This window comes from Typopeltis vanoorti, chromosome 8, assembly GCF_054136105.1.
Source record: "Typopeltis vanoorti isolate ZY-2024b chromosome 8, IOZ_Tvanoo_1.0, whole genome shotgun sequence".
Taxonomy (NCBI): domain Eukaryota; kingdom Metazoa; phylum Arthropoda; class Arachnida; order Uropygi; family Thelyphonidae; genus Typopeltis; species Typopeltis vanoorti.
Genome location: NC_143556.1, coordinates 119,458,182 through 119,484,210, shown reverse-complemented (window position 1 = coordinate 119,484,210; position 26,029 = coordinate 119,458,182). Strand labels below are relative to the sequence as shown.

The 26,029-nt window shown below is 36.2% G+C and overlaps 1 protein-coding gene across 2 annotated transcripts in view; it reads right to left on the bottom strand.

Moving 5' to 3' along the window:
• Window positions 1-26,029, bottom strand: part of LOC150104316 (solute carrier family 35 member E2B-like) — a 317,311-nt gene that overhangs the window by 10,487 nt on the left and 280,795 nt on the right. The window contains exon 6 of one of the 2 annotated variants that reach the window (XM_090396915.1): window positions 18,279-18,482. The exons of the other annotated variant lie outside the window; for it this stretch is intronic. Coding sequence (XP_090253041.1) covers window positions 18,279-18,482 — 204 coding nt within the window. The remainder of the gene's footprint in view (window positions 1-18,278; window positions 18,483-26,029) is intronic. 2 annotated transcript variants of the gene reach the window in all.

Below are 26,029 nucleotides of genomic sequence, written 5' to 3'. Positions count from 1 at the left end.
TAGGTACACTCAGAAATAAATTAAAAATAATTGTTGAAAAGAGGATCATCTCTATGGTAGGATTAATATTATGATAATATCTATGAATATTCTCTATATAAAAATCCACCAATTATTAACAATATCCTGTTTTTACTAATGACAGGGTCTGGTACATCAAAAATACGGATGATGTTCCTAGTCAGAACCAGATGATCATTCCTACATATCAGGATTTCCCTCATGTTTGTCACTCCTTCATCTGTAAGTTCTGAACAAATCAGTTCATCTGGAACATCGAGAAGATCCCATTCTGACATCACATCAAACAGTTGGGTGTTTAATGAAGTGTTACCATAATTGATATTGCATACATTCATGTTTCCACAAGAATAACACCAAAATTGTTAAACTGTCTTCTATAATCCTCATAATGCAGGAATCACAGAAGATAACCTTTTTATTTAAATATTCTATTAATTTTCTATTTAAATAGAAGATAGTCAAGCTATCCACAGACAGGATAATGCTCATTGTAGTATGAACTTATTCTGTTATCATGTGTAATGCCATGCAAACAGCATGACACTTAAAAATGATGCTTCTAAGACTCCCACCTCTTGGAAGATATGGGAGAAAGCCAATCACTTGATCCAAAAGGTTTCAGTTGAATAGGAAATTTTTAATGATGAGAGAAAATTGCTTCTAAGACCAAAGTTGTATAGATTTTTATGTATACTAAATCCCCAAGATGTGTCATATGCTTTTCATGTCAAAGAAAATCAATATTAAGTGCTCAATTCTGAGGAAAAAAAAATCTCTAATGGATGCTACCAGTCTAATAAGATGATAATGCTGAACATCATTTTCGGAAGTCAGACTGTGTCTTGGAAAAATGGATATTATTCTCTAGAAAAAATAAATTTACTGCAATATACGGAGGCTGTTCAATAAGTTATGACTATATTTATACAGAAAACATAATCATCATCATTTACATGGTCTTTTTCAAAGTAACTACCGTGAGACTCTATGCATTTGTCCCAACGTTGCGTCCACTTCTTAAACACATGTGAAAGTCCGTTTTTTGAGAGTGGTTTCAAAACTGCCTCCACAGTTTTTACACATGCTTTGTTGCTTTCGAAATGGCAGCCTCTTGGTGGTTTCTTGAGCGGAGGAAACAGCCAGAAATCCCACGGTTTGAGATCAGGACTGTATGGAGGGTGTGGTAGGATATCTATGTTGTTCTTCTGCAAAATGTCCACTACGCAACCAGCAATATGTGGCCTTGCATTATCGTGGTGCAATAAGAGCTATTCTTCAGCAATGGACGCTTCCTTTTGATGTGCTGTACCATTGTCCGTAAAACAGCCGCATAGTATGAGCCATTTACAGTATTCCCGGGTTCTACAGCGTGTTGGTAAACAATGTCTTCATAGTCAAAAAAAACATTATGGTCATAACGTTACCAGCTGATTTTACAGTTTTTGCTTTCTTAGGGGTAGGCAAAGATGGATGCTTCCATTCGCTTTGATGTTTCATTGTAGGGTCATAGTGATACAACCAAGCTTCATCTGCTGTAACGATGCGTTTTAAGAAGTTGTCGCCTTCTTGTTCCAGTCTTTCTTTCCATTCTGTGCACACATCCATTCGATGCTGCATTTGCTCCAGTGTCAAGAGTTTGGGAATCCATCGGGCGCAAACGTTTCAGTCCCAAATGTTCAGCCATGATTGAGTGGACACTTCCCACAGAAATATTCAGAACAACATGCAGCTGGCGTACTGTAATTCTGCGATCCTCCTTGATGATAATCGCTGCTGTGTTGATCATTGTCTCTGTGATGGACGTTGAAGGTCTTCTCTCACATTCAAGATCTTCCACATTTTGCCTTCCTTCCTTAAAAGTTTTATGCCAGGGAAAAACACTTGCCCTCGACATTACTTCATCGTGGAAAGCTTCGCGTATCATGTTAAAAGTGTCCGATGCCGATTTTTGCAAATGCACACAAAATTTAATCGCATAACGCTGTTCCAAGGACGCTTCCATTTCGATGAATGGTCGTGGCTCGTAGGCAGGCCAAAACAAGCTTGCATTTAGTCACGTGACACTCTGGCACATCAGCCTGTATATGGCATCTATCAACCTCTTTTGTTAATACAGACAGCAACATTTCTTTATTCCACAGAAATTAATATTGTGATGAGTGGTTTCGCAACAGTAAAATTAGTCTTATTACTTATTGAACAGCCCTCATATTAGCAATTTCTGATGTCTGATTCTTTCTTAGTTTTGGAAATCCAACCATAATTTTCTTTTGCTAGGAATCCAGAAATGTATGATTAGAATGAAGTCTGTTGAAGTCAGATGCATTGATTCATGGAAGATGGCGATAGATGTCTGACCATCTCATAATGATCATCATCCAGATTTACGACAGTCAGTCGACATTGTAGCAAAGCAGCTTTCGGTTCATATTCCTTGGACTGCCTGTTGTAAAATTACATGAGATCCGAAGTGAAATGAAGCTATATGTTCACTTCAAATGATTTTCTTGCTTTGATTTTTAGGATCAGGAATTAGGCAGAATAAGAACATATGGCTAATGTTTGGACAAAATTCTTCAAAAGAGCATCTGTGCTCCTTAAACTCATTCACTATCAGAGCACTCACAACTACTTCTGGAAATTATTGCAGTCTTTCACTGTTATCCAATCAAAAAATATGGTTTTCATAACCTTACTAACCACCTTCTCACACAACTTCCAGGGTAACGTTCTCTGATTTTTCATAAGCAATTGTACATCCGTTTGGCTGAAGAAATGCTATCAGTTCTATGAATACAGAATTTCCACACTTTACGAGCTCCTGGCAAGCTATAATTACTTTGTAAGGAGATGGAGCAATACCGATATGACATCTATGGATTAGCAGAAATGCACTGGACAGAGTTGGGGGGGGGGGTACAATGAAAGGTGGAAGAAAAATTTGGTCCAGCAATAATATAAAACGTGAGGCAGGATTTATCCTGAGTAAAAGAGGAAGAGAAGAATTATTAGGATACACACCAATAAACAAAAGAATAATAATGGCAAGATTTCCAGCAAGACCATTTAACATAACAGTGGTTCAGGTCTATTTACGCACTTAAGAAAATACCAAAGAAGAAATACTTTATGTTGGGCCCTTACATGAGAGGTTGTGCCATGTGTAGGAAGAGAATTGGGAAAAAAGGAACTTGTTCACATCAGATTTAAAGGCTTGTACATTGTATTCCTTGTGGAACACATGGGAGGAAAAGCTGTCCCATAATACAGCAGCAGCAGTGGGGATGAAGGAAAAGGAAGAGAAATTTGTTCTATGAATATGGAGTTTGACTGTGAAGGGATATTGGGTCATAGCTGCACGTTTTGATGGATTTGGCATAGAGGAAAGATTTGAGTATTTACCATGAAAATATTTATAGAAGATTAATGCAGTAGATACTAGACACCTGTGTGAGAGTGATTGGAGTGAGTTGCTAAGCGATTAGTCGTTAATTAGTCTGACTGCTCTCATCTGTATTGTGTTGAGTATTTTTAAAGAGCTCTCATGGACACCACCTCCTCAATGCTTGAACCTCTGAGGAGGCGCAAGCAGTACTCAATAGATGGGCAGATTCATGATTTATGCAGGGTAAATAGCTGTTCGCAGGCAAAGCAATGTCTTGAACAAAAGAGGAATTTCAATTTTTTTGAAGCTGAGGAGGCAATGGTTGTAGAGTGTTTATACCAAGAGTCTTGATGTCAAGCTAATCCCAAGGAGAGAGATCTCATCATGCCTAGAGAAGGCTGGCATAATATGGTTCTTTTTTGTGCAAAAGGCAAAATTGTGTTTTGAGGGTGCTAAAATTGACAAGATTATTTGATCCCCTTCGAAGAATGGAGGTCAGAATTTAGACTTGCAGAGGTAAATGCTCTGGGTTGTGGTGGTTTGTTTGGTGCAACGTTTGTCAAGTGAGAAGGAGGAACATAGTGAATTGTTGTTGGAAAAACTCTGTATTGGATTGGTGGTCAACTGAAGCAGTTGATACCCCAGCATTAGTTGCACAGTTAGAAGAAAGGTAATCATCAACCATCATATGCAAAGTGCATCCAGTGAGAAAACTGGTGACCCAGTTGCAGAAGTCATGGGATAGACTGAATGATGGAAGTTTACTTAATAAGACCTTGTGCCAGATCCAGTCAAAAACCTTGGAAATGTCTAGTGCAACCACTCAGGATTCACCAAACGTTTTCACGGTGCTTATCCAGAGGTGTGTGATGTAGGTGAGCAGATTCCATGTTGAACAGTATTGGCAGAATCCATACTGACAGTCGTTTATTAGTTGAGCACTTTCAAAATAACATAGAAATTACCTGTTGATGGTTCTCTCCATTACTTTAGAGATGACTGATGTGAGAGTATCAAAACAATCGAAACTGATGTGAGAGTATCAAAACTATCACTTGGTGATAGGTTTGATAGTCTGTTCCCCTTCTTGGAAATGGGTTGGACATAGGCTAATTCCAGGGTGTAGAGTAGATGTCAAGTGGAGTAAGAAAGCCGAAAGAAGCAACATAGAATCAGAGTCAACTCTAGTACACAAGTCTTCAAGAATCATGGGACTTTTTGGTATCTAATTTGGATAGGATTTTTCTGATCACTTCCAGGTGAAGAGAGGAGGTAATGAGAGTTGAGTGTTTGGAATGGTTGGGGGGACAAATCATCAATGCATGCATTTAATCAAAAAGATTGATGCCAAGAGATCTTTCTCTGTGGGTGATGCAATAGACCCATCTAACTGCAGGAGCAGTGGTGGACAAAAATTGCAACTAACTGCTTTGGCCAGAGAACAAAATGCATGGCTGCCATTTAGGCACAGAATTTTTTTTTTTTTTTTTATTTATATTCAGTGGTTGGTGATTTTTTTGCAGTTGTTTTGGGCTTTGGTGTAAGTGATGAGAGAAGGCAGAGTTCTTTAGGACAGCTAGTTGCAACTCTTGAAAGTTGCAGTATACTTGGTTCTTTATTTGTACCTTTCGTAAATCTTTTGGAGAACCGGGGCTTACTGGGGAGGATGGGGGATTAAGCATGGAATGGAGAATATATGCTTTCATTGCAGTGCAAGAAGACCAAAAGCAATAGCCCAACCATGGGGAATGAGGCACAGAAATCTAGGAGGTCATTAAACTTGGAATTCTTATCATGTTAGATGACGTTTGGTTGTGAATGGCTGTATGGGAGTTGCTCAGTGGGGGGAAAAGATAAATACAAGGTTGTGGCTTAAATTACCTAAGGAAGATACAACCTTCACACTATATTTGGAGGAATCACTAGTGAGGAAGAGGTCCAGTGTGTTCGGAGAGTGGTTGTGATTATCTGGAACTCTGGTGGACATGTGAACAATTTGTATATGAGGTCATTTGTGATAGCAAAAGTCTCAGCTTCTCTACCTGCTTAGTCTGTTCTGTTAGAGCAAGAGAGCAGTTGGTATTGTGTACAGTGAAATCACCAACTTTCCTAGCAGTGAAGACAACCTCACCACTAGAAAAGTTGGAATGTAGGACATCAACTTTCAAACAGAGGAAATCAAGAGTTCTGAGTGATTGGTGGTATTGGGAGTGCAATATAAACAGCATATAAATTTGATGGAGTGGGGCAGAGCGATTTTCAGCTAAATTAGGTTGTGATGATGAGACTAAGTTGAATGCTCTCTTGCAGGTTATGTCAGAGCAAACATATGCACAAACACCATCCTTGAATGAAGGAGTTGAAGTGTGTATTTCGGAAAGTGGTTACTAATGAGGTTGGAGCAGAGTCCACATATAATTGAAAAGTGGATCTGAAAGTCTGTGGGGTTTGTTGACTCAGTAGGTCATACATTTTCCCTATGCTGTACTTGTAAAATGATTTTCAAAAGCTGGCTGTTGGCATCACTCAATTTCCATACTATAATTCCTCTTTTGTAGTCTATGTACCAGGTTTCATTGCCACTTTACATTTTAGTTCCAGTTGTTTGAGAAGTTGTCAGCCTTGTTTGCACTGGGTAAAGGAAATGACAGGCCAGCTCTTATACATGATTCCCGAGAACTGATTTGGCGGTTGTTTGTGGCCGCTATTAGTTGTGAGGAACTCGGCAGTGCGATACAGGCTACTTTAACCAATTTCAAGCAAATCATCCTGTCCATCCCCCCCGTCCCCGTAGGTGTGAAGTGATGGCATCTGGTGATTTTGTTGCAATCAAAATCTGATTTTGCCATTACTTTGGTGATGTCTTCCTTCACTTTATTGTCTCTTTTGGTATGGACTGAGAATGATGCCATCATATATATAGATCCTCCCAAGAAATGGAGTCCAAGTTATAAAAGGTGAAATCTTGATGAACACAGAGGACATAAGAGAATGAGAGATGGACAAGATCCTGCTCAGACATGAAGATGTTGAGGCCCAATAGGGGTTAATTGATAAATTGAGGGGAAATATCAGTACCAAGCACAGAGGGAGAAACAGATATACTGAGGGATGAAGTTGTAAAGGCAGTAAAACATTTGAAAAAATGTACAAGTACCAGGAATGATACGATTACTGAGATGCTGAAACATAGTGGCAAGGTGATCACAAACTATATCAGTTGAAAAAGAATGGAGAGGATGAATCCTAATACTCATTCACTAAAAAGGAAGCAAAATGGATTGCAAAAACTACAAAACAGTTGTTCTAACAAGTCATGTGGAAAAAGTACTTATGATATTAACAGAAAGAATAAGGAAACTAATGAAAGAAAATCTGAAAGATAAGTAAGCAGGATTTAGAAGAAACAGAATTACCATACACCAGATATTGATATTAATTGTAGAGAAAGCTCTATGTAAAAATAAAAATTTTTATACTTGTTTTGTTGACTTTCAGAAAGCATTCAACAACACGGATAAACTGCATTCTAATCTTATGGAGTGGACAGGAAACTGATATGTCTATTGCAGAACATTAATGTCAATACAGAGGCTGTTGAGAGAAACTGTGGAGAAATAGGAAGATGGTCGCAGACAAAAGGTGGCATGAGAGATAAGGAGACCTATCCCCAAGCATCTTTATTATGCTTTTAGAAAGAACAAGGAATGTTACAAAGGATAATATAAGGTGAATTTCAAATCAAGGCACGAAAATAAGGAATATGCGATTTGCAGATGACAGTAATGACTGTCATCTGCAAATGATGAAGAAAAATTAGCTGATAATTAACACCGATATAAAAATAAAACAAAAAAAAATTATATCTGGAAAGAAGAGGATGAGAAAGCAAGTAAAGGTCAACGGACAAGTGCTTGAAGATGTTATGATCTTCACATACCTAGGAAGCAACATTGTGCACAATTTAGTAGCAGGGATTCCCAAAGTGGTCAGAATCAATCCCTGAGTATCTTTGGGCAAGTTTGAGAGAGATAAGATTATTTTAGAGGTCTTTAAAGAAAATATTTCCTCACAAAGATAATTCTAGAAATCTAAAATTAGTATACAAAACAAGTTAACTTGGTCAGTCAGCAAAGTGGCTTATCCTCATGCACCTGGCAGCACATCAAACATAAATAAAATGCTTTAATTGGTGTCCAAGCACATTTTCATTCAAATGGTCATACTTGGTTTCCTTTTACTGTGTTGTGTTGAAATAATTTCTTAGAGAAAACCTGTAATGATCATGTCTGACACAAAAAAAGGAGTGTCATCAATATTCAGTAAAATATTTAAATATTTAGGTTTGTGTGCCTTCCTCCAGTAATGAAACAAAACCAATGTGTCTTTTATGTGAGATTACAACTAACAAATCAAGAACCAAATATTTCCTTTCTTCTAAAAGCAGATCAACCTCATCCTTCACATTAGACATGTGGTAAGTGTAATGTGGTAGTCTGAGTATCTTAGGGCAAGTTTGAGAGGGATAAGATTATTTTAGGGGTCTTTAAAGAAAATATTTCCTCACAAAGATAAATCTAAAATTAGTATACAAAACAAGTTAACTTGGTCAGTCAGCAAAGTGGCTTATCCTCATGCACCTGGCAGCACATCAAACATAAATAAAATGCTTTAATTGGTGTCCAAGCACATTTTCATTCAAATGGTCATACTTGGTTTCCTTTTACTGTGTTGTGTTGAAATAATTTCTTAGAGAAAACCTGTAATGATCATGTCTGACACAAAAAAAGGAGTGTCATCAATATTCAGTAAAATATTTAAATATTTAGGTTTGTGTGCCTTCCTCCAGTAATGAAACAAAACCAATGTGTCTTTTATGTGAGATTACAACTAACAAATCAAGAACCAAATATTTCCTTTCTTCTAAAAGCAGATCAACCTCATCCTTCACATTAGACATGTGGTAAGTGTAATGTGGTAGTCTGAGTATCTTAGGGCAAGTTTGAGAGGGATAAGATTATTTTAGGGGTCTTTAAAGAAAATATTTCCTCACAAAGATAATTCTAGAAATCTAAAATTAGTATACAAAACAAGTTAACTTGGTCAGTCAGCAAAGTGGCTTATCCTCATGCACCTGGCAGCACATCAAACATAAATAAAATGCTTTAATTGGTGTCCAAGCACATTTTCATTCAAATGGTCATACTTGGTTTCCTTTTACTGTGTTGTGTTGAAATAATTTCTTAGAGAAAACCTGTAATGATCATGTCTGACACAAAAAAAGGAGTGTCATCAATATTCAGTAAAATATTTAAATATTTAGGTTTGTGTGCCTTCCTCCAGTAATGAAACAAAACCAATGTGTCTTTTATGTGAGATTACAACTAACAAATCAAGAACCAAATATTTCCTTTCTTCTAAAAGCAGATCAACCTCATCCTTCACATTAGACATGTGGTAAGTGTAATGTGGTAGTCTGAGTATCTTAGGGCAAGTTTGAGAGGGATAAGATTATTTTAGGGGTCTTTAAAGAAAATATTTCCTCACAAAGATAATTCTAGAAATCTAAAATTAGTATACAAAACAAGTTAACTTGGTCAGTCAGCAAAGTGGCTTATCCTCATGCACCTGGCAGCACATCAAACATAAATAAAATGCTTTAATTGGTGTCCAAGCACATTTTCATTCAAATGGTCATACTTGGTTTCCTTTTACTGTGTTGTGTTGAAATAATTTCTTAGAGAAAACCTGTAATGATCATGTCTGACACAAAAAAAGGAGTGTCATCAATATTCAGTAAAATATTTAAATATTTAGGTTTGTGTGCCTTCCTCCAGTAATGAAACAAAACCAATGTGTCTTTTATGTGAGATTACAACTAACAAATCAAGAACCAAATATTTCCTTTCTTCTAAAAGCAGATCAACCTCATCCTTCACATTAGACATGTGGTAAGTGTAATGTGGTAGTCTGAGTATCTTAGGGCAAGTTTGAGAGGGATAAGATTATTTTAGGGGTCTTTAAAGAAAATATTTCCTCACAAAGATAAATCTAAAATTAGTATACAAAACAAGTTAACTTGGTCAGTCAGCAAAGTGGCTTATCCTCATGCACCTGGCAGCACATCAAACATAAATAAAATGCTTTAATTGGTGTCCAAGCACATTTTCATTCAAATGGTCATACTTGGTTTCCTTTTACTGTGTTGTGTTGAAATAATTTCTTAGAGAAAACCTGTAATGATCATGTCTGACACAAAAAAAGGAGTGTCATCAATATTCAGTAAAATATTTAAATATTTAGGTTTGTGTGCCTTCCTCCAGTAATGAAACAAAACCAATGTGTCTTTTATGTGAGATTACAACTAACAAATCAAGAACCAAATATTTCCTTTCTTCTAAAAGCAGATCAACCTCATCCTTCACATTAGACATGTGGTAAGTGTAATGTGGTAGTCTGAGTATCTTAGGGCAAGTTTGAGAGGGATAAGATTATTTTAGGGGTCTTTAAAGAAAATATTTCCTCACAAAGATAATTCTAGAAATCTAAAATTAGTATACAAAACAAGTTAACTTGGTCAGTCAGCAAAGTGGCTTATCCTCATGCACCTGGCAGCACATCAATTGTGTGCCCATGGAAACATAAATAAAATGCTTTAATTGGTGTCCAAGCACATTTTCATTCAAAATGGTCATACTTGGTTTCCTTTTACTGTGTTGTGTTGAAATAATTTTTTACAGAAAACCTGTAATGATCATCATGTCTGACACAAAAAAGGAGTGTCATCAATATTCAGTAAAATATTTAAATATTTGGGTTTGTGTGCCTTCCTCTAGCAATGAAACAAAACCAATGCGTCTTTTATGTGAGAAAAAGTTTAGGAAGGATGATATGAAACCTTCAAAAATAAAAGATTACAACTAACAAATCAAGAACCAAATATTTCCTCTCTTCTAAAAGCAGATCAACCTCATCCTTCACATTAGACATGTGGTAAGTGTAATGTGGTAGTGTTCATTAATTTTTTAATGTGTAGGAAATCACAATTAGATATATTTTCTAAAAAAAATTGTTTATAAAATATATTATCTTGAAGCATACTGCTCTTGGAGGTCTTTGTTATTACTGAATTTTTACTTATGGGATCTCTGACCATAAAGTTTGGTGGTCCCAGATTTAGATGGTAAAGAAGAGATAAGATCTCAAATAACAAAAGTAAACAATCAGTGAGACTTCCCATAAAGTTGAGACTGCTGGAAACATGCATATTCAAAATAGTTCTCTATGGTTGTGAGACAAGATTGATGGTCAAAGACTCTTTGAGACAAATATTGACTTTCAAAATAAAGTATTCGTAGAAAGATTCTACGAATTGGATGGATGAAAAAGGTAATAAATGAACTGTATAGTAAAATAAAGTGCTAAGAGAATCTAATGCAGAAAATAATTCAAAGAAAACAAAACTTTTCTGGACACAATCTGCAGAATGGATAAGGTGTTCAATTTCACCAAACATCAAGATTTGATGTTTGATGAAATCAACAGTATAAACAGAAGAGGTTGGCCAAAGTGAGAGCAGGTAGATGATATGAGAGAGTGGTGTAGAAAGAGTTTGCTGGAATTCAGTTACCTGGCAATGGACAGAGAGAAATGCCAAAGACTGGTGAAATAAACATCAGACACTAACAGGCATTTTAGATCCACAGACAAACATGTTTATGATGGTGAGTACATTAAATAATGAAATTTTTGTTATTATTATTTTTTTTTTTAACTGCTAAAGTGTGCTCTTTCCAATGGGGATATGTGTGTTGTGATAGCTTTGTTAGTTCTCAAGTAAATGTTATTTGAGCAAGACAGAGTTCTTAGCCTTGAGTCAAAAATTATGATACTTTAGAGGGAATTGTTACTAGTAATAAATTGTGCTGTTTCCAATATGACTAGGAAACAATGGCACAGCAGAGCATGGCGATTGCTAGCATCTTCAAGACAGCAAAAGATCCAAATGTAGTAGTCTTGAATCAAAACAATACTGATTTTTCTTTGGCAATCATGGAATTGTTCATGAATTTGTTTTGGAAGGACAAACAGTTAATAGTCAGTAGTATCTTGGTGTCATACAACATCTGAATCAAAGTATAAGACAAGGTAGAGGTAGGAGAACCAGTACTAAACAAACAAACAGCTGGCTGTTGCTACATGACAATGCACCTGCACATGTTGCACTAACCATGAAACAATTTCTCCCATCCAAATTCAAAGTGCTCAAAGAACATCAATATTTTGCACCAACAGACTTCTTTTTTGTTCCTGAAACTGAAAACAACATTCAAAGGATGCCAGTTGGATTCAGTGGAGGTTCATCCAGGATCATGATGATTCCCCAACCATTTGTCTTAAAGTGAAAATCAGATCTGGTCAACCTCTATTTGGCCAGAAGCCAGCTTGATCTTTGCTAAGTTTCCCAACCACAATTTTTCTTAGCCTCTCAAGTATGCTTGCATAAATTTTACCTCGAATACACTCAGTAAGAAAATTCCTCTATAATTCTCACATTCAGTTTTATTTATTTACTTTTTTTTTTTAAATACAGATGGATAGTAAGTTAGTGACTATACTGAATTATGCATTATAGTCATAACTTTTACGTCTCCATATTTGAGCATTTCTGGTTAAATACATCTCTAGCTGCCTATCCACGCTTCAGTTATTTGATGGCTTTTATTATTATTTGAACCCCCCCCTCCAAAAAAAAGAGTCAAGGACTCTATCTCAAGTATTAATAAGTACTACTGATTGCATTTCTCTTGACTAATTTCTACCTGCTCTGTCATTTCATTCGGGAATCTTTTGAAGTAATAGCTACAGATATCTAGAATATCTTTGTCTTCGGTTTTCATGTGACCTTTATCATCTCTGTTATCTTTTTTACAGTACTCCTTCCTTTTGATATAATGGTTGCTTGAAGGGTTTTATAGGATTGATGCAGGGAAATTGTTTCAGCACTTAGCCAGAGAGACCAGAACAAGGGGTCACCACTAAAGTTGAATCAAGGTGTGGTTAATAGGGGTATGAGGACTAGATTTTTTGATTGGAGAGTTTTCAATGAGTGGAGTGGGTCGCCAGGTCATTACTTGTTAATGGGTTCAAGGAAAGGTATGATAGATTGGGTCTCTCGCAATGAGTCTTCAGACTCCACGGAGGTGCCTGTATAATAATATCTAAGCTTTTCAAATAGCCTCAAGAACATTTTTGATATTTCCTTTACATGCTTTTACACATTTCTTTGCATTTTTACATTATTTTCATTCTCAGAAAATGTGATTTCCTTGGTAGAATCTTTCAACACACTTTTTTTCCCCCCTTGACTGCCTCTTTAAGCTTCTTGAGTCCACTATAGCAGTGCTTCCCGAACTTCTGGATGTCAAGTCCCATTTGAAAAAATTAAAATATTTCACCCCCCCCTCAAAAAAAAATCATAATATAGACATATATTATTAGAATATTTATTGTATTTATATTCAATGCAAAACATACACAGCGAATATTGGAAAAATCAAATGCAAATATTACATTTTTAGCATCTTACATACTCATGGCACATTATCTCATATTTTTATATAGATAGATATATTGTTATTGTACATTTGCAGTACAAGCACATGAAACGTAAAACGATTAGTAATAAAGAAAGAATTAAAAACATAAAAGAAGTTTAATAACAATTTAATGTGATCGATGTGTTTCAATACTACTACACCAATATCAGGTGAAATATTTGAAACTGCAATTCTTAGATTTCTGCTTTGAAATTAAACTTATATGAATAAGCATATTTACTAATATTCATTAAGCGCCGAAATACAGAGGAAGCAAAATTTGTGAACCTGCACCAATGTGTGATTTTTTCCATTAAAATATAAAAAAAATAACAAAAAAGAAATAATAAATAATAAAAATTAAATACGTTTCTTTTAAGATAACAAAAATCTACTTAGTCTTAAAAGATTTTAAATTAGTTTTCATTATTTCACCGTCCCCTCAACAAAACCTATGGCCCCCAAGTTTTCGAGAGGTTGAGGGCTTACCTTTGTCAGATTTATATTTATCCAGTGTTTTAAGGAAGTATGGATGGCCAGTGTCCATCTCATCCTCTGGTAGAGTGTTCAAAACATCAAATGTGTTAGGGTCAGTTGATATGCTTAGTTTGCATTCAGTGGGTATCGAGGTATCCATTTTTTCTGTGCGAGTGTCAGGTGGTTTATCTTTGAGTGAAGTCTCCACCATGATTTTTTGATAGATGAGTTTTTTTCATTGAATGGGACCATTTTTGAAGCTGTCTCTGGAGTAAGGCCATAGGTCTTGTGATTAATGCGCTCAATAGAGAAGCACTGACGATCGTAAAGTTCAGATATGGTGAAATTATCAAATGGTGGAATAAACATATATATTTGAGTTGCTGTTGGCACTTTTTTAATTGTTACTTTTTCAGCATAAGAGGATCATAGAACAGGTGTAATGGTGGCTAGCTTTCTTTTTGCATCATGATATGTTATGTTTTGTTCTGTTTTTATTTTTATATCTCTTTTTCATCTTTCCATTTCTGATATGCACGAGAGTATGCTGGATGATCTCCCTGACAGTTGAGACATTTGGCTTTTTTTTCACAGCAAGATTTATTTTCATGTTCTTTACTACCGCATCGAGCACAGGTAGTAGAACCATGACAGGCAGTTTGGGCATGTCCATATCTTTGACATTTAAAGCATCTCAGCAGGTTAGGGATGTACATTCTAACAGGACAGCTGAGATACCCTGCTTTGACAGATGTCGGAGGCCTAGGTTTATCAAAAGTAAGGATGATGTTCTTGGTTGAGACCAGGTGACCATCCCTGCGTATCAGGATGCGCCTCACATCCGTCACTCCTTGATCTTTAAGCTCTGAGCATATCTCATCAGGAACCTCAAGGAGATCCCATTCTGATATCTCCTCTACTGGAATTGAAGTGTTCTGTGAGGTGTTATTGCAATCTGTATTCCACCCATTGTCGTTGCTCTCAGTAGTTTCTCGAAATGTTGTTTGAACATTATTTCCTCGAGGATATCACCAGAACGCAATTTCTTGACAGTTTTGGGAGATCCTGCCAGTCCTTCTAAACCTTTTTGGATAAAGAAGGGTGACATTTCCCCAACTGGTTTATCACCTTTGCATGAACGACTAAAAAGTTTTGTACATTTTTGTATCCGATATCTTTTGTTTCTTACTTCTGTTTCCATATGCTGTGTCTATATTATCAGTACTTGGTTGGGACTTTGTTAGGGTCCCTGAAACATTTGAGGATGAAGAATTCATATTTAAGGAATTTTTAATTCGACGCCAGAGCTCCCCACCCACCACGGAGCCACACATGGACGCCCACCACCCGGCAAGCAAACAATGCGCTGGAGTGGAACGACAGGGCTACCCTGGATGCTATACCGGCACTGCAGCAGATCTAGGATCCCGATCCCGGACCATGAGGTGAGAGACTTACTGCAACACCGTTGACCCTTGTAGGCAAGCCCACTAGCCGATTAATCCTGGCTGGGCCATCCAGTAGCACCCATCTTGCCGAAGCAGAGGCCAAAGGAGTGCAAGACTACCAGGATTCCCCTTTTCGGATGTCCACGGGTCGCACCGGACGGCAAACACGGCGGCAGGGCGTTGGATCCCAGTGATGGTGGTCTGGAAAAAGGATAGTGAAAAAGACTCGTGAGAAGTAGAGCAAAGAATGCAGGAAGAAAAGTAAAGAAAAAGAGGAAGAATGAAAAGGGCCAGTACCATCACTGGGAGGTCCCCTCCACCACGAACAGGCACCCCACATGGAGGGGCCTAAAGAAGAAGTAAGACATTTCGAGTATTTAGGCACAATTTTTAGGGAAGATGGTAAATTAAGTAAGGAAATATAAGCAACGTAAGCATTTTTGGGAGTGAAATGAATAAACGTATGGAAAAATAAAATGTATGGAAAACAAAAATCAAAAGAGAGAAATAAGTCAAAACCCTTCCTAAAATCTTGTGCCTTATATACAAGACAAGGAGAGCATTCAAAACAATTTTAACATATGGGACTTATTGAATTAGAAATAAAATGGTTAATTAAAGATTGAAGACTAGAGATATGAGTACTGAGAAAAATCAGGCAGTGAACAGATGGCACCAATAGCAGAATCATGTTAAAAATGAAATACATGAGAAACATGACATTGGTATTATTCAGGATGTGTTAAAGCTTTAATACATTCACTTAAACATGGAAGAGGAAAGATTACCAAAACAGGTGATTGATGCTAGAATCAAATTCAATGAAAAAAAAAAAAAAAACAGAGGAAGATCAAGATCACTCCCAAAGACAATAATCAGTATAATACATAAATTCATTTTTTAGTGAAATTCAAGAATAACAGATGCAATTGAGAGCACTGGTATTATGATAATAGTTGCATATCGAGCACCTGACTCCACTTTTCTGTCACAGCTCATTTCATTCGATAATTTTTCAAAATAATTTACACCAGCTATCCAAGAATATCCCTCTCTTTTGTTCTTGTCTCACTGTTATCACTTGATTCCCTTTTCAGTACTTCCTCCATTTCCAAGCTTTAGCAGCCTCCTGACTGTTTTGCAACCATCACTTCATTTTGACCATCATTTCTCGTCTATGTAGTAGAATGTTCTTTCCAAATTATTTTCATACATTTTAGCTATGTGTTTATTTCTTTTTAGCTTTATTTTTTTCTCTGTATTCTATAAGGGCACATGCCAACTTATTAACCATAAATATGCAACATTATTATTAATGCATGGACACATCTAGGAATTCAGACTCAGTGGAGCAAGCACTTTGCTGATGATGCAATGACCAGTGTAAAGTGCCAATTACCTGTACATGAAAACATAAAACATTCACTTATATCCACTGATAGCCTCTTTCATTTGCTTACCACATGATATGAGAAGAGCCTGGGCCTTATATGTTCCTTACTACACCTTACTCAGCTTCAAGGACAAATCACTTGAAGAATCCCATCTACTATGAGCTGCAAAATTTAAATTTATCTATACTGCAGCATTCTCTTACCAATCTGTATTTCTACCATATCACCTCACCAACTTCTACTTCTCAAACTTTGAAGACCACCTTATTCTTTTTTCCCCCATCTTTTTTGTGATTTTCACCTTACCCCCACATACTCAACTTTTCTTGATACTTACCATGTGCATTTCTAATATCTTCATTCTTCTTAATACCATGGAGCACTTGTCAAAGTTTGAAATTTTTAAATTCGTAGTACACTAATACCTCTATAAACAATACTTTTATTTTCTTCATTTTCATATCACTTTGATCATGAAATCACTATATGCTGCCATATTCTTTTTTTTTTCATATTTTCTGTGCTTTCGCACCCCCCCCCATTGGATTCACTATTACACACCAGAATCCAAACAGCAGTCAAAACAGTGGAAGCCAGCAGTTCAGTGCCAAAGAAGACAAAGTCAGTTCCATCTGCAGGAAAGGTCATGGAATCAGTGGTTTGGGATGCTAATGGCATTTTGTTCATTAATTATCTTGAAAAGGGTAAAACAATAACCAGGAAATATTATTCTGATCTTTTAACCAGAACTAGATGAAAACATTCGTGAGAAAAGACCCTGTTTGCAGAAGAAAAAAAAATCATCTGTCATCGGGACAATGCACCTGCCCACAAAGGTGTTTTGGCAATAGGAAAATGAAGGGATCTGCACTATGAATTGTTGGAACCCTATTCTCCTGATATGGCTCCCTCTGACTTCTACCTCTTCGGCAAACTAAAACTCTTCCTCGCTGGTCAGCGGTTTTCTTCGAATCAAGAGGTGATTGCAGTTGTAGAGGGGTATTTTGCAGATCTTACTGAGAACCACTACAGGGAAATAAATATAATTTTGAAATTATAAATACATTTTTACATTGTTAGGCCAAGAACTTTTCCACCCTCATAAAAACCAGTCTTCCCTTCTTGATCTGGCTTTCATATGCCGTTAACATATTGCAACCAGTGCTTCCTTGGCCTCCAAAACTTTGCATTTTTTTTGTTAAAAACACTACTTCTCTCCTGCTCAACTCCTGACACTTAATAAATTCCAAATCTGACCAACCTCAGAATACTGTTCTCATTTGGGATGGTATAGCCAAAACCCCCCCTAAGAATTCTTGGCTATATAACAGAAAAGAACCAATCTGCCTGATAGGTGATAGCCCCCTCCTCTCTCACAGACTCCCTCCAGTCACTTTCTCATGGTATACACCTGTTTCTGCATCATGCCTCTTTTATGGATCATTTCATAGGAACTGCATCACCAAATTCGCCACCACCATTGCTCCATTTTCCTCTAATCATGTATGAATATGAGCAGTCATTGTTCATCATCTGTACACAGTTCAACTTCAAACATGGCAAGCCAACCTCTCATCATCTTCCTTCATTTCATCTATCTTTGCTCTTGGGAACAGTCTTAAAGATATTGTTTTCACAAGAGAATAATACAATTGCACCTTTTCAAGAAGCTTGTTAACAGATTTCTTTTCTTTAACCACTTGCCAACACATAGCACTACTGTGTTACAGATCATCAGACCTATAACACAACAGCGCATAAAATTCAATATGAAAAAAGCACTTGTGACAAATTCTGACTGATCTACTGATTCTCATTTATTACAAGGATACTGTGAAAAAGTGTCTGAAGAAATGAAGAATATCATACACACAAGAAATAATAATATACTTATGCATGCAAACATTATAAATGTCATTTTGCTACACAGAAAATAATTATCAATGCCTACCTATGGGTAACAGGTGAAATGTAGCCTAATAAAGTATATTCTGTAATACTCTGGCAGTGAAATGAAACACCATTTAAAATAAGTACTAATGTCATTTTTTTATCCAGTGCATTTAAAAACTGTTGAATGTTGATCATTAAAATCAAGGCTGGTATCTGTACAAAGACAGATGCAGTGCTGCTATAAAACTGTAGTTCTGGAGGGCTACAAACAGAGGTGAAAAAAGTCACAAATCTCCAAATAATGAGTTATAATACTCTTAATAATTTATCACATGCAAATATAATACAGATAACTTTCATATAACGGATCTTAAGTTTCATAGAAATGCCACATTATATAAATCGGGTTATGTGAGATTCAGATCATATAGAAAAAGTAGGGTTATGTTCCAAATTTTTTTTTCCCCTTTTTAATTATATAAACAATGACATAACCAACAAAAATATATTTTTATTTAATTCAGGTAACAAATACATTATATAAAATTATAAAAATCACAAATTGTGCATAAACTTCATTGCACGTAATGCATAAATGCTTAGGCAAAACAAAATGCATATTTTAATCGTCATCAATGTCTTCAAAAATAATATTTTTGAAAAAATAATGAGTGAAAGGACCTCGTCATCACTTGAAATCTCTTGGACATCATTTCTATAATTTTCATTGCATACTTTGGCTGGTTTAGTTATCAAGAAGTCAGTAATAAGATCTTGCTTACCACTATATGCTGCAATTTTTTTATTAAGTTCATAATATGGAGCAAAACAAATATTGAATTGTCTCGTGAATTTTCCGGAGACCTCCATCGAGGGATCATTATCCATAAAATAACTTCCTTTCTTGGCAAATCCACTCCTTCTGCTAATTTCTTTAAACTGAATTCTTTAACAGATTTATCATAATTAGAATCTTCAGCAGAACTTTCCCCATCATTTGCTTCAAAGTCATTTATTAATTGTACCAGTTCCTCCTCATTTAAATCTGTTCCCCATTTTCATTTTCAACCATATCGCAAAAGCCCTCTCCACCAAAAATGTGTGCAACTTAGCTCGACATCCAATGGAGGTACAAAATTTTGTTCCAGAACAGCTTCAGGCCATATTTTTTTCCAGCAAGCATTCAGTGTAGAGGGTTGTAATTCCTTAATGGACAGAGAAATAATTTTCACGCAATTCAATATTGAAAACTCTTTCCATGCTTGAGGCAATGCCATGTTTGGATTAGATTCCATTTTTTCCAAAATTAATTGGAATGTTCAATGAATATAATATGACTTAAATGTTGATATTATTCCTTGGTCAAGTAGTTGAATAAGTGAAATAGTATTAGGTGGCAAAAACGTTATTTTAATATTTAGATGGCTTAAATTTGTTTGGTGGCCTGGTGCATTATCTAAAATTAGTAGAATTTTGAAGTCAATATTCTTTTTCTTTGTGTAACTTTCTGTATCGGGTACAAAACACTTGAAAAACCAATTTTCAAACATGCTAGCTGTAACCCATGCCTTTTTGCTGGCCTGCAATAAACAGGTAGGGTGGACTTGTCATAGCAGGAAGATTTGAGGATTGGTTAATAAACATTGGTTTTGTCATGCAATCACCTGATGCATTACTACAAAACAGTAAAGTAATTATAGATATGTATCTTTGGAAACTTTGAATCCAGGAGCTGATCTTTCATTTTTCGAAATATAGGTGCGTTTTGGCATTTTTTTCCCAATATAACCCGGATTCATTTGCATTGAACACCAGGTCTGCACTATAACCAGCTTCTTCAATGATTTTAAAAGTTCTCCTGGATATTTCCAGGCAGCTTCTACGTTGGTGATGCTGATTCTCCCTGGATTTTAAGATTATGCAAAGAAAACTGCTTTTTAAAGTTTTCAAACCAACCCTTACTGGCATAAAATCCATGGTCGAGATTTCTTCAGAAGAATCTTAATCAAGTTCTTTTAAATGTTTATAAACTTTGAGAGCTTTTAGATTTCCTTCCAAAGGAATTTTCTTTTGAGTGCAATCTTCTATCCATATCATTACAGATTTCTCCATTTTTATCATTAGAATATCAGGTACACAAGCAGCTTACTTGTGCAATACTCGCTCATGTTGCATTTACTGTTAACCCAGCAATAACACTTTCTCAGATTTTATGTTAATTTTGTTTGATTGTTCGAACTGTTGATTCATTTAAATTTGAAGTCCTTGCAACAACTCCTGGTTTTTCGACATTTTCCAACCGATCCAAGATTTTAATTTTTTCTTCGAGAGAAATAAATTTTCTTTTTAATGTTGGTTGTTTCCTTTTTTGTTGAAGTTTTAGTGGCCATTACTATAAAAATAAATTTATTTATTTTTAAGCTCAGAAATGAGCTTTCCTGGAAGAAAAATCTTCGTTTTCGAAGACAAATTTCAATAATAAACACTTTATATGGTTTACATCGTAAACAATTGATGTAACTCAGCTAAGTCAGAAATGAGATTTTCAGGAAGAAAAATCTTTGTTTTCGAAGACAAATTTCAATAATAAACACTTTATATGGTTTACATCGTAAACAATTGATGCAACACCAAAAAAAAAGTGCATGCGTGCTAAAGAGTATTTCCCTTAATATAAATTTGCTGCGCTACCTATAACTACATGCGCGATACGGGTAGACACAAATTTAAAGAAAGATAAAATTTGATTTTTAAGTCATGCAGTGAAAAATATATGGTAAGATAAAGTGCTACTGCAGTTTGCAGACTGTATTATATTAAAACAGTGTTGTATAAGTATCGTATTGAACAAGGGTTATTGCAATTTAGATTGAAACCGCGTTATACGAAGGTTACCTGTATATGGATCTTATGTAACAAACATACATAAACACATCTACAAAGCACAAAAATTCAGAAATAGTTGTAAAAAGTTTTATTGATGCTTTAAAAAGTATAGTATACTTTACAAAAAATTATATTCTTGTTTAATCCTTTACCCAAGCATAAACAGTTTGCAATACGATTTTCATGACTAGTCTACTTGTAGGTAAAGACTTGTTGACTTCATATTAATTAATTAAACCCAGACTAGTTTTTAAATTTATTGAAGTCTCATTGATGGGAACTAGACTCAAGACTTGGTACCCAAAAGATGCCAAGCTTGAATCAATGAAGTCATATATATTCTACATACAAATAGCAAAATGGCATATTACCATATTTTTAAATACTCCAGATGCAGAGATAGTTATAGAAAGTTTCTTTGCTGCATTATAAAGTATATTATATTTGACTACAGTATAACAGTATATTGTATCAACTGCATGGTTGGCATTAAAAATATGGTTGGTCAACATCTGCAACAACATGTTCTTTCTGACCTCAAATCCATGTGCCACTGCAAATGTTGACCACAAAAGAAAAGACAGATCTGGTTTGGCCAACCATACTTTTAATACCAATCATGCAATTGATTGGTATCTTTCAACCATTCCTATATATTAAAAAGAACTTTTATTCCAGACTTGTGAAGGAATCTGTTAGTCATCCATTTGTATGGATCACTGAATAAAAGCCAAGGGCTCACACCAAGCAACATGTGGAAAACTCATGAAATCTTTCAATATTAGAAATTTTAATTTTGCCAACAATCACCTTCTACTGCTAACTGCAGACAGCTAATGCATGACAAGCATTTTTATGTTTACTTTCTAACATGAATGTAATTATTTGTATTTTAATGTTTTTAAACATTTAATCGACTTCATGATCTTGGTATTTATATTTGTTTTGATACGTCTAACCCTGAAGAAGTCACCAGTCCTGTTTTAGGCAGTAAAACTAGTCTAATTTGTTTATTCAATGAATAATAATCTCCTGTGGTCTGTGAATCATTTCAAGTGTAACACTTTCTCTGTTTAAAATACTCCATTATACTGATGAGGCACACTGCAGATGCCATTAATGGCAAAGGATGAAGAAGGATCCACAGAATTCGAACAGTATAAAGTGCTTACTAAAATAAAGTGCAAAAATTATAAAAATCAAGTTGATATTTTTATGAAACGTTCATAGTTTCAAAACAGTGTAAAGTGCAAATGTGATATGGTGCTCAAATGCAGCAAGCATGCACAGGTTTAAGTCAGTGGTGATAGTAAAAAACTAAATATCTTAGCACCTTGAAAAGCATTAATATTTAGTCTAATATACTGTGCAAATAAAAATGGCTGGATTACCAGTGAGATTATGCTGGAATGATTCAAAAAATCTGAAGCCCAAGCATACTGCACATCAATAACAAAAGATTGCAAAATTCTTCCTATTCTTGACAACTATTCAGCTCTGGAGTGAGCTAATTTGAAGCACTTTGGTTGTGACTGGGAGAAAGTACAAGTGTCAACACTAAAGAAATGCTGGCATAAGTTGTGGCCTGTCTTGACGTTTGATAATCACAGGATTTAATTCATCAAAGAAAATGAGGCGGTAGCTTTTCTTGAGTTGCTTAAGTATGCAAAAAGTGTTAAGGGACCTGCTTCCTAGGGTATAGCAAGCAAGCTTAATGAAAAAAATCTGGCCGAGTGGATGAACATTGAATGATGAAACACCTACTGCTTATTACTATATGGGCTCGGAAATTATAGATATTGTTCTTAAATTCTGATAAAAAATATGAAAGAATTATAATGTATAACTAAAGCATTTCATTTAGTCACTTAAATCACATTAATTTATATTTAATATGTAAGTTTCTGGGTCCATGGTGCTTAAGAGACATGGGAGAAGTATAATTAGTGGTTTACAGGTATACTGATGAACTGATGAATTATTATTACATGACGTAGGTTGGTCTGGAAAACAGTAAATCCAGCAAGACTCTGAAACCAACGGAGCCAGAAAATTGGTGCGTAATGTTGGGAAATTGTTTTTTCTGACAGCAAATTTGAAGGATCATTAGCTTGAAAAAATGCTGTACGTACCAACATGAAAACACCACTCCAGGTATGAATGCTCTTTATGTTACTATCAAATTACATAATCACTGAAAATTTCAGATGGTTTCTTCGGTTAAAAAAAAAAAGTAGTAAAATAATAATATTATTTACATAATAGCTTCATCACAAGGAAACAAAAGAAGATAGCAATTAGAAGATCACTCAGGCATCGTAAGAGAGGTAGTTTGGTTTATTTGGATACATGGCTGTAGCAATTCATGTTATGAGGCCAGTGTATTATGCTAATTTAATGAGACTGGCTAACTCACCTTTCAGTTGAAAAGCCGTGATAAAGTTTCTTCACATTATGGATGAGATTCAAACCCAGGTTCTTCCAACCAAAGGACATTGTCAAAACCAACTGACATATGGAGGCTCCTGAGAGAGAGAGAGAGAGAAATAATCACAACAAGGTAAACAAAAATGTTTGGTTCTCCGAAAAGTTTATTACTTATTTGTTTTCAATCAAATGTAGAATTCTAACACTGCCCCCCCCCCCCCCCCACCGTTATCCAAAATTTCTTCTGCACTGCCACAGCTCCAATTACAAATGGTGTGTCACCAAGTCCTCCCCCATTCAATGATTATATTTTGTGTAACAAAATAAACGATTTCGTGGCATGCAGGACTTATGGCACGTATGTGTCCCAGCAGTTGGATATGTGGCAGGTGAAAGAAGGGGGAGTGTGTATATGTGTAAAATGTAGGCAATGGCAAGAATTCAGTGAGTTAGATGTTATGATATCCAACCTCATTGTGTCAGGAGTGGGAGAATCTTGAGAGACAAGCAGTATGATAGGTGAGAATAACGAGTGAAATATGAATGAAAAAATAAGAGTGGGGAGTCTGGAAGACTTGAATGATTGTGAAGTTTTCAGAGATGGTCTTGATTAAGAGGAGGAATGGCATAAGAGAGACTAACTTGAGAAAGAGAGAGAGAGAGAGAGAGATGAGGTGAAAAAGGTGGAATGTCTCGGGAATGAGATGAGAAGTATGAAAGATGAGAGTAGGTGAATGGAAGAGATGAATGCAAGGCGAATCAGAGGAGGAGTGAGAGAGTTATGGGAATGACAGAAGAGGAGGAGAGAACAGAAACAGTAGAAGAGAGGGAATGATAGAAGAGTAGAGAATAGGAGCAGTAGAAGAGAGGGAATGAGGAGTTATGGGAAGGATAGAAGAGGAGGAGAGAACAGAAACAGTAGAAGAGAGGGAATGAGATAGAGTTATAGTAATTAGAGTTATAGGAATAGTTACAGGAGGTGAAAAGACTGCTGTTGAAAATTACCGACTGATCAGCATATCAGGAGTCATTGTCAAGGTCTTGGAGAAAGTAGCCAAGAGGAAAATGCAGGAATGGACAGATGAAAATGGGATACTGCATGGGGGACAGCATAGTTTTGGTAGATCATGCCTCGGTAACTTGCTCACGTTTTATAACACAGCGATGGCTGAACTGGATAAAGGTATTGGGTTTACAGTGATTCTGCTGGACCGTGCTATGGCCTTTGACAGGATACCACACAGAATTCTAATCAGTAAACTGCAGCATATGGGGATGGATATAGGGTTGGTGAGATGGAGTTATAGTAATTAGAGTTATAGGAATAGTTACAGGAGGTGAAAAGACTGCTGTTGAAAATTACCGACTGATCAGCATATCAGGAGTCATTGTCAAGGTCTTGGAGAAAGTAGCCAAGAGGAAAATGCAGGAATGGACAGATGAAAATGGGATACTGCATGGGGGACAGCATAGTTTTGGTAGATCATGCCTCGGTAACTTGCTCACGTTTTATAACACAGCGATGGCTGAACTGGATAAAGGTATTGGGTTTACAGTGATTCTGCTGGACCGTGCTATGGCCTTTGACAGGATACCACACAGAATTCTAATCAGTAAACTGCAGCATATGGGGATGGATATAGGGTTGGTGAGATGGATAGGAGGGTGGTTGATGGAGAGATATCAGAGAGTAGTTTGTTCAGGAGTAGAGTCCAAAAGATCTGAGAGGAACTGTTCATTTGTTTGCTGATGATGCAAAGTTGGGTAGAGCAATAGTGAATGCACAGGATGTCAAAATTTTGCAGGATGATTTGGATAGTTCGGAAAACTGGGCTAAGGAGAATGAATGTCAATTTAATGTGGCAAAATGTAAGGTTATGCATTTTGGGGTGAAAAGATTGAAGAGGCCAGGGATTTGGGAGTGTTGGCGGAGTTGAAGTTTAGGTGGGGGGGGAACTCTGCAAAAGTGGCTAAATCAGCCCATCAAATCACTTGGTTACTGAAGAATACTTTGACAAGCAGAGACAAGCAAAGCAAGTTATTGTTCCTCTGTATTGATAAGACCCCATCTAGACTATTGTGCCCAGATATGGGCACCAGGGTTTCTTCTTGATGAGAGGATCCAGAGACGAGTAACCAAGATGATAGCAGGTCTATGGAATGAACCTTATGAGAACAGGTTGAAGATTTCTGGGTTGCAGAAATTGGTTACTAGGTGGAAGGGGGAGGGGATATGATTGAGCCATTCAAATTTCTGAAGGGTTTCTATAAGATTAATTCAGAAGATATTTTTGAGAACAGGACTGGTGGTGGGAGGACTAGGGGCCATCCATGGAAACTGGGCAAGAGTGTGGTTAGCAAGAGTTTTAGAGCTAGGTTTTTTACTTGGAGAGTGGTGAACGAGTGGAATAAGCTGCCAGAGTCTGTTGTGGGTGCCATGACTGTAAATGAGTTCAAGGCGAAGTATGATAGATACTGTGTGAATGTTGAATAGTT